Below are 10100 nucleotides of genomic sequence, written 5' to 3' on the forward strand. Positions count from 1 at the left end.
CACATTCCTTTACAGCTTTGGGTAGGTCATTCCACATTGATGTGGCATAATTGCGAAACGTGTTTAGTCCCTTGTTTGAGCCGAATCTGGGTTTAACATGATTTGTGGAGCTCCCTCTGGTGTTGTGATCGTGGTATTCACTGACCTTTGGGAAGTATTTTGACATGTACATGGGTACCTTGGTCGTGTAGTGTATCTTGTAGACCAGGCCCATTGCAAGTTGCTGTACTCTGTTGTCTACTCTAAGCCATCCTAGGTTGTCAAAGTGGGCAGGGGTGAGGTGGGTTCTAGGGTCAGTTCAAGCAGTAGTCTGACTAGTTTGTTTTGAGATGTTTGTAATTTGTTTTTTAGTGCCTTTGAGGTGCTTTGGTACCATGAGGTGCAAGCATAGTTGTAGTACCCTTGAATGAGTGCTCCTGCCAGAGTCTTCAGGGTATTCTTGTTTACCAGAGAGGAGATCCGGTACAAGAATCGAGTTCGTTGGTTGACTTTTTTTATTACATTGGATGCCATTTTATCACAGGAAAGATTAGCCTCTAGGATGGAACCCAGGTAGGATCTTTCCTTGAGGACTATCAAAACCACTACCACACTGATAGACTATCAAAAGAACGCTAGTTCGAAGCGCGTTACTATGCTGCATGTATAGTGGCTTTCGGGCCAAACAGCTCTGGGGAGTCCCTGACAGGAACTATGCACTGGGGACCTCCCCTGAGAGGAACTACCCACTGGGGAGCTCCCCTGAGAGGAACTACTCACTGGGGACCTCCCCTGACAGGAACTATGCACTGGGGACCTCCCCTGAGAGGAACTACCCACTGGGGACCTCCCCTGAGAGGAACTACCTACTGGGGACCTCCCCTGAGAGGAACTACCCACTGGGGACCTCCCCTGAGAGGAACTACCCACTGGGGACCTCCCCTGAGAGGAACTACCCACTGGGGACCTCCCCTGAGAGGAACTACCCACTGGGGAGCTCCCCTGAGAGGAACTACCCACTGGGGAGCTCCCCTGAGAGGAACTACCCACTGGGGACCTCCCCTGAGAGGAACTACCCACTGGGGACCTCCCCTGAGAGGAACTACCCACTGGGGAGCTCCCCTGAGAGGAACTACCTACTGGGGAGCTCCCCTGAGAGGAACTACCTACTGGGGAGCTCCCCTGAGAGGAACTACCCACTGGGGAGCTCCCCTGAGAGGAACTACCCACTGGGGAGCTCCCCTGAGAGGAACTATGCACTGGGGAGCTCCCCTGAGAGGAACTATGCACTGGGGAGCTCCCCTGAGAGGAACTACCCACTGGGGAGCTCCCCTGAGAGGAACTATGCACAGGGGAGCTCCCCTGAGAGGAACTACCCACTGGGGACCTCCCCTGAGAGGAACTACCCACTGGGGACCTCCCCTGAGAGGAACTACCCACTGGGGACCTCCCCTGAGAGGAACTACCCACTGGGGACCTCCCCTGAGAGGAACTACCTACTGGGGAGCTCCCCTGAGAGGAACTACCCACTGGGGACCTCCCCTGAGAGGAACTACCCACTGGGGACCTCCCCTGAGAGGAACTACATACCTTCAGGGTTTTTCTTTCTGGTTTGCATTCTCACCACCAATAGGAGGTGCAGTGGGAACACTTTGACTGTACTGTGTGGATGAGGAAGTGCACACACACCGCTCCTGGCTTTAATCTCCTCCGTCTCCACCACCTCCGTCCCCACCTCTCTCTTCCTCCAGGAACCCCAACGTGAACCACGAGGGGCTGGTGGAGAGCAGGAAACGTTGGCCCCTGTTCACCGTCAGCGAGCAGAAACACGTGGGTCTGAACACGGAGCCGCTGAAGATCCACAAGGGCCTGCGGAGCCAGTTCTGTGCCTTCTGGAACCGCTTCCTGCCTCGCCTGCTCAACATCACCGGTGAGAAACACAAGTGTAACTTTGGTTACTTGATACATGAACTATAGTAAAACCTATAGACTTACCACAGGAATACTGTGGTGATTCATAGTATTCCTGTTGGTTTCTTTCATACATATTATAGATTTACCACATAAATGCGGTAGTGATTCATGGTATTCCTGTGTATTTTCCATACACACTATAGACTTACCACAGGAATTCTGTAGTGATTCATAGTATTCCTGTTGGTTTCTTTCATACATACTATATATTTACCATAGAAATACTCTAGTGATTTATAGTATTCCTGTGGTTTTTTTTCATACATACTATAGATTTACCACAGACATGCTGTAGTGATTTATAGTATTCCTGCGGGTTTCTTTCATACATATTATAGATTTACCACAGACATGCTGTAGTGATTTATAGTATTCCTGTGTTTTTTTCATATACACTATAGATTTACCTCAACAATACTGTAGTGAGTCACCATAGTATTTCTATAGTGGAATATTATAGAAATGTAAGGTGAATTGTTACAGTATTCCTTTGGTTTAACCAGAGAAATACAATGGTATTACTATGTATTTTTGGTGCGTACAAAACAAAAAACACAGGATTTTACTGTAGTTTATTTTCGTATGGTCGTCTGCTCCTCCATCAACTCCCACTGCCGAAGTGCCCTCGAGCAAGGCACTTAACCCCTACAGTAGCTGCTCCAGTGCAGCTTATCAGCGGGCAAAACAGTAGAGGACTGTGGTTGTATTGCACAGGTGTGACTGTGAGTGTGTGAGTGACTGAGTGTGTGAATCAGGGCGTTGCTGAGAAAGAGCACACCTTCTCAGTGAAATAAAAATACCTGCAACCAAAGGAAAATATAAACAGTCCTTTGCTTTTGCAGAGTGCAAGGTAACAATATACAATGTAACAAGTGATTAAGTGGAATATATAGCAAAGATACTGAGTAAATATGCAAATGTGATGTATGTGCAGTAGGGATGGGTACCGAACTGAACCGAATTAAGGGTACCGACCGAATCACGTCGGTACAACCGAGTACCGATTCACGTGAGATCCGCCGGTGTCACATTTTGGTACAAAAATAATAATAATAATAATAATAATAAAAACTAAAATTATTAGGCGGCTGGGTGGCGCAGCGGACTAAGCGCTCATCACCAACGCAAGTGACACTGGTATCGAATCCGGCTGTCAGCGTTGCCTCCGGCTTGGCCGGCCGTCATACTGGCTCGATTGGCAGAGTCAGCGGGAGGGAAGCCGGTGGGTGGGTCCGGGTCGTTGTAAACAGCGACTCCTACAGTTCGGTCGGGGCGCCTGCACATCGAGGGAAGGATCTGGAGGGAGGTAGTGTGACCTTCCACACGTTACACTCTCCCAGTGAGAGTCCGCGCTGCCAGGTGAAAATAAGTGGTGGGCTGGGTACACATGTGTCGGAGGAAGCATGTGATAGTCTCCACCCTCCCAGACCGACGGTAGGGGGTAGAGTGCGCAACGACCAGGAAGGGGATTGGGAATTGGCATAACTACTAACATTGGGAGGGGAGAAAAACGGAAAAAGAAGGGGGGAAAAGATAATAAAAAAATATATATATTATTATTATTAGTATCCGTTATATAGTACGATGACGTCAACGTTTCGTTTACCGCGAAATGAAACCTATGAGCGTGCCGCGCGGTCACGTCAACGTTCACACGCACAACACGCGCTAGGATTTGACTTGATTCAACAACAAAGCAGTCGGGGGAAAGGCAAGCCGAAAACGGTCGCAAGTGTTGTTACACTTTACAAATCTAGATGCAGACAACGCTCTCTGCAATATTATATACAGTATATATTAACAAATTGTTCTAAATAAATAATAATGATAATAAATTATTTTAAGTTTGGATTTTTTCTTTTTTACTGAGGTAGGTAGATAAAAAATGTTGAGACTAAAGTGCCGGAAAAAAGGTACCGTTGGGTACCGGTATCGATTCACAGGTACCGGTGAAAGGTGAAAGGTACCCAACCCTAATGTGCAGTATTATTATGTACAGTGATACAGGTGTAAATACACTATGGTAGAACCATCCATGAAATGGTGTTGATGACAAAAATAGCAATACCTTGTCTTATAGGGACGTCTACCTTATAATTTCACTGAGCTGTAATTAACACAACACAAGGATTCAACGTCCCATGATAACATCATTGGTGGCCATATTCCAAACTCATTTAATCTCAATAACTGTCAAAATAAATGAATATGTGCAAAACTGTTTAGAGTTTTTGAATGTGCGTGAGATTATGTGCAAAATAAATCAGCATTGTGTTTTGGTGAAGTGCCCCTTTTGATTATTTCCCGTTTACAGTCTACCGGCAGTGTAGGCGGCCAAATGTTACGGCAGCGCGTTGACAGAAGAACGCCTTTAGATACCCTGCACTTCACAATCAACGGCCGGCTCTCTTGTATCTGTAGTGTATTGTACTTGATGAATGGTTTTGAAGACTGAGCGTGAAAGCAGCTGATTAAGTCAGATTCAAGATTCCATTGCATAGCAGTGTGAGTGTTTTTGTCTTGGTCAAGTACATATAAAATAAAACCCAAGATTTATTATAATAGGAAAATGGGGAGAAAGGTAGAATGAGCTAATTAACTACCTCAACCTATAGTCTACCACTGTATGATAGCCATGTATAATGACACTGTATATACCATATTTATCTATATCCATATGAATATATCTTCATATATTCCTGTTTACATACCTGTATACATACCCATACTGTGCATTGTACACACTGCATATACTATATCTATATCTGTATATATCCCATACCTACTCTTATTACGTAGTTATACTGCTGGCCAGTATGGCTTATTACCATAGAGTATTTATACTTGTATCACTGTGCATAATAATACTGTACATACATCAGATTAACACATTTAGTCAGTCGCTTTGTTATATATATTCCATTTAATCCCCTGTTACACTGTATATTGTTAACGTACTCTGGTTATCTGGTATCGTACTCGTGCTGTACGATGACGATGCATTTTAATTGAAAGTATCAAAAGTATCAATGAGGAGAAACTGCACACATGAGAGACGTGTCCTGAGTGGAAGTCCTCTGCTCACGTCAACGCTCACGTCAACGCTCACGTCAACGCTCACGATAGGCAGGTCAGCTTTTATTCCCTCCTGCTTTGTGTCATGCCTCACATAAAGCGTCACATTAGACCCAATTACAAGCCATATGTGCAAGTCAGAGGGCTCCAAATGTTTTGATGGATTTTGAATAGTATGTTTTCAGAAGCTTATATTCAATCAATCAATCAGATTTATTTATAGAGCACATTTAAACATGACACATGTCAACCAAAGTGCTGTACAGAGGGTAGATAGTTACACATAGATACATCAACATATAGACAACAATCATATCTCAGTTTTACGGGAGGACACACACGCAAACAGGGCATGAGTCAGTGTACATCGGGAAATGCTAAGTAGAAGTGGGTTTTGAGTCTAGACTTGAAGGCATCTGTTGAGGGGGCGAGCCTAATGGAGGTGGGGATGCTGTTATTAGCAAGGGGAACGGAGTGAAATGTGTCTTTTGAAGCTTTTACATTATGGGATATGATAACACGATAATGTAACTTCTGGGACTGTATATGTAAGACTTAATCGATGAAAAAAAAATCCTTCAGACGCCACCTAATAACCATTTAAGGTTATTATATTGGTTACCGTCTTCACAATTTAAGATAGTGATTTATGCCCAAGGGTTTAATAGGTGGAAAATATGAGCGGAGCAGCCACAGCTTAGAGAGGAGAGTGGTTCTGAGCATGCTGGACTATTAAAAGACTGGAGCTGAGAGAGGGGGAGAGAGAAAGAGAGAGAGGGGGACAGGGGAGAGAAAGGGGGACAGGGAGGGAGGGGAAGAGAGGTGGAGGGAGGGGTAAGAGAGGGAGGGAAGAGAGATGGAGGGGGAGAGAGACAGAAAGGGGGAGAGGGGGGATGGAGGGAGAGAAAGAGAGGGGGGAGTGAGGGAGAGACATAGAGAGGGAGTGAGAGAGGGGGACAGGGGAGAGAGAGAGATGGAGGGAGGGGGAAGAGAGATGGAGGGAGGGTAAGAGAGGGAGGGAAGGGAGAGGGAGGGGGAGAGAGACAGAAAGAGGGCGAGGGGGGGATGGAGGGAGAGAAAGAGAGGGGCGATTGAGGGAGAGACAGAGAGAGGGAGTGAGAGAGGGAGGGAGAGAGAGAGAGGGAGCAAAAGATAGAGAGGGAGTGAGAGAGAGCGCAGGGGCAGGAGAGCGAGATGGCAAGGATTGTTTTGTTTGCAATGGAAAGTTGAGCATGGTCAGTATTGCAAACAGAATACACTAATGCGTGCGCAGACACACACACACACACAGACAGACATACAGCGTGCGCTCTGTCCAGCGCTGGTGCTAAACTCCCCTTTTGCACTCGCTCTCTCTCTTCTTAAGTAAAATCCTCCAGAACAATGATGTCACAGATTTCCGTAATTCCTCCTGGAATCTATTCCTGTGTTCTGACCCATGCTGGTGTAGCCAGGGTAGACGAGGAAGGTGTTGGCCTTGGGAGGTTGGGTGGTGGTGGGGGGGGGGGTGTTTGTGTGTGTGTGTGTGTGTGTGGGGGGGGTTGTTCAGAGGAGAGTGGAATTCCGGGCTTTTCCATACCAAGTTCTAATTCTGCTCCTGTGACATCACGGTGTGAAGCTGGCCTTATTTAGCTAGCTTTTTGGGTCCTCTCCTCTTCCTCTCCTTGGCTCGTGTTTGGACTGTTTTCATCTATTTTGTACCCCTGCTCCTCCCTGACGACAACGTCTCTTGTACTTGATAATCCTCCCCAGCTGGTTGTGATATGTTCTGATCATATCTCTGTAGTATGATCATAAAGTATCATAATTATAACTTTGAAACTCAAAAGTTGTTTACAAACCTAACCCTTACAGGTTGTAATATGTAACGCTACGCTATGCAGTGTTGGGGAGTAGTTAACTACATGTAGTTAAATTACTGGTTTAACTATTAGCAAATCTCTGTAGCTTTTACAGTAGTTAACTACTTTGGGGTCACATACTTTAGGTATTTAATTACCAACTACTCCCTGTCCCCTCCTTAAAACACACCCATAAAACCTAATGAAGTGAGGTTTTGCCTGCGCTAGTCACTAAATCAAACACACCCACACTTTACTCTGTGTCAGTTCAGTTGTTACTCCAAGAAAGGGGCCGTAGTTGACTGGCCAACCTCTTAGTCGAATATAATAATAAAAAGAAAAAAAAGGTATACATTTTTTTTTTCTTTTTTTTTTATCATTCTTTCCAAAAGAAAATAGGCCTAGAAGCGTGGCTAACGCTAATGGCACTCATACCAGAGGCTAACTGCCTATGAGTCTCCTGAACACGGCATGACCAATTCCAAATCGATCAGAACTAAATCGGCCGAGCTAAAGTCCCTTTTTCAGCACCTACTCGGTCTATAGGCTACGTACACAGTGGAGAGAGTCAGGCTGTGATAGGCTACGTACACAGTGGAGAGAGTCAGGCTGTGATAGGCTATACGCACACAGTGGAGAGAGTCAGGCTGTGATAGGCTACGTACACAGTGGAGAGAGTCAGGCTGTGATAGGCTACGCACACAGTGGAGAGAGTCAGGCTGTGATAGGCTATACGCACACAGTGGAGAGAGTCAGGCTGTGATAGGCTACGTACACAGTGGAGAGTCAGGCTGTGATAGGCTACGTACACAGTGGAGAGAGTCAGGCTGTGATAGGCTACGTACACAGTGGAGAGAGTCAGGCTGTGATAGGCTACGTACACAGTGGAGAGAGTCAGGCTGTGATAGGCTACGTACACAGTGGAGAGAGTCAGGCTGTGATAGGCTACGTACACAGTGGAGAGAGTCAGGCTGTGATAGGCTATACGTACACAATGGAGAGAGTCAGGCTGTGATAGGCTACGCACACAGTGGAGAGAGTCAGGCTGTGATAGGCTATACGCACACAGTGGAGAGAGTCAGGCTGTGATAGGCTACGTACACAGTGGAGAGAGTCAGGCTGTGATAGGCTATACGCACACAGTGGAGAGAGTCAGGCTGTGATAGGCTACGTACACAATGGAGAGAGTCAGGCTGTGATAGGCTATACGCACACAGTGGAGAGAGTCAGGCTGTGATAGGCTATACGCACACAGTGGAGAGAGTCAGGCTGTGATAGGCTACGTACACAGTGGAGAGAGTCAGGCTGTGATAGGCTACGTACACAATGGAGAGAGTCAGGCTGTGATAGGCTACGTACACAGTGGAGAGAGTCAGGCTGTGATAGGCTACGTACACAGTGGAGAGAGTCAGGCTGTGATAGGCTACGTACACAGTGGAGAGAGTCAGGCTGTGATAGGCTACGTACACAGTGGAGAGAGTCAGGCTGTGATAGGCTACGTACACAGTGGAGAGAGTCAGGCTGTGATAGGCTACGTACACAGTGGAGAGAGTCAGGCTGTGATAGGCTACGTACACAGTGGAGAGAGTCAGGCTGTGATAGGCTATACGCACACAGTGGAGAGAGTCAGGCTGTGATAGGCTACGTACACAGTGGAGAGAGTCAGGCTGTGATAGGCTACGTACACAGTGGAGAGAGTCAGGCTGTGATAGGCTACGTACACAGTGGAGAGAGTCAGGCTGTGATAGGCTACGTACACAGTGGAGAGAGTCAGGCTGTGATAGGCTATACGTACACAATGGAGAGAGTCAGGCTGTGATAGGCTATACGCACACAGTGGAGAGAGTCAGGCTGTGATAGGCTACGTACACAGTGGAGAGAGTCAGGCTGTGATAGGCTACGTACACAGTGGAGAGAGTCAGGCTGTGATAGGCTACGTACACAATGGAGAGAGTCAGGCTGTGATAGGCTACGTACACAATGGAGAGAGTCAGGCTGTGATAGGCTACGTACACAATGGAGAGAGTCAGGCTGTGATAGGCTACGTACACAATGGAGAGAGTCAGGCTGTGATAGGCTACGTACACAGTGGAGAGAGTCAGGCTGTGATAGGCTATACGCACACAGTGGAGAGAGTCAGGCTGTGATAGGCTACGTACACAGTGGAGAGAGTCAGGCTGTGATAGGCTACGTACACAGTGGAGAGAGTCAGGCTGTGAGACATTATGTGTTATTGTATCAGTGTGGGAAATGTATTTGCGGTGGACCTGTTTTGATATGTATTACGGCAAATAAATGTGTGGGAAACACTGGCATGTGTGTATGTGTATGTAAGCTCTGTTACTCAAGTAAATAAGTTATAAATTAACAAGTATATGGTTCTATGGTCCATGAGAAGCGGTACACAGTCCGGCCAGCAGACGGCGTGAGGGGCACCGCTGGTCGCTATGTGTCTGTGGTTTGTGTACAGCAGACACAAACAGACACGCCACGCCAACTTTTCATTGGCCCGGGACCAATGGTGTGGGGCTGTGTGAAACATCTGCACTAGCACTCTGACCTCTGGCCTCAGGGAGATTTACAGATAAACATAGAGAGAAAGAGGGAGAGGGAGGGAGCGTGCTAGTGTGTGTGTCTCCCCTGTCTGACCGTATGTTCTGTAGGGTGTCACTATCTCTCTCTCTCTCTCTCTCTCTCTCTCTCTCTCTCTCTCTCTCTCTCTCTCTCTCTCTCTCTCTCAATTGTGTTTCCCATCCTCACCCCTTCCCACCTCTCTCTATTCCTTTCTCTCTCTCTCTCTCTCTCTCTCTCTCTCTCTCTCTCTCTCTCTCTCTCTCTCTCTCTCTCTCTCTCTCTCTCTCAATTGTGTTTCCCATCCTCACCCTTCCCACCTCTCTCTATTCCTTTCTCTCTCTCTCTCTCTCTCTCTCTCTCTCTCTCTCTCTCTCTCTCTCTCTCTCTCTCTCTCTCTTTTTCTCTATCACTCTTTTTCTCTATCTCTCTCTCTTCTCTGTGGAACATGATTCACACTCGCTTATTGTATCAAAATGATTTTCACTCGTCCACTGTACGTAATGACTCGTGTAGGTGTGTCTCTCTCTCTCTCTCATCACTTTCTTTTTTATTATATACTATGTCAAGCTAGTGTTGGTGTTGTTTCAACATGAAAATCTACTGATCTCTCTCTCTCTCTCTCTCTCTCTCTCTCTCTCTCTCTCTCTCTCTCTCTCT

General features: G+C 46.7%; 1 protein-coding gene across 1 annotated transcript in view; it reads left to right on the plus strand.

The window, feature by feature from the left end:
• The window catches only part of ache (acetylcholinesterase (Yt blood group)), a gene marked incomplete at its 3' end in the record, with an annotated part of 153635 nt that overhangs the window by 119681 nt on the left and 23854 nt on the right, over positions 1 to 10100 (plus strand). Inside the window, exon 8 of the mRNA XM_084312093.1 lies at positions 1731 to 1909. Coding sequence (XP_084168219.1) covers positions 1731 to 1909 — 179 coding nt within the window. The remainder of the gene's footprint in view (positions 1 to 1730; positions 1910 to 10100) is intronic.

Source organism: Notolepis coatsorum (assembly GCF_963971535.1).
Source record: "Notolepis coatsorum genome assembly, chromosome: 4".
NCBI classification, from domain to species: Eukaryota; Metazoa; Chordata; class Actinopteri; order Aulopiformes; family Paralepididae; genus Notolepis; species Notolepis coatsorum.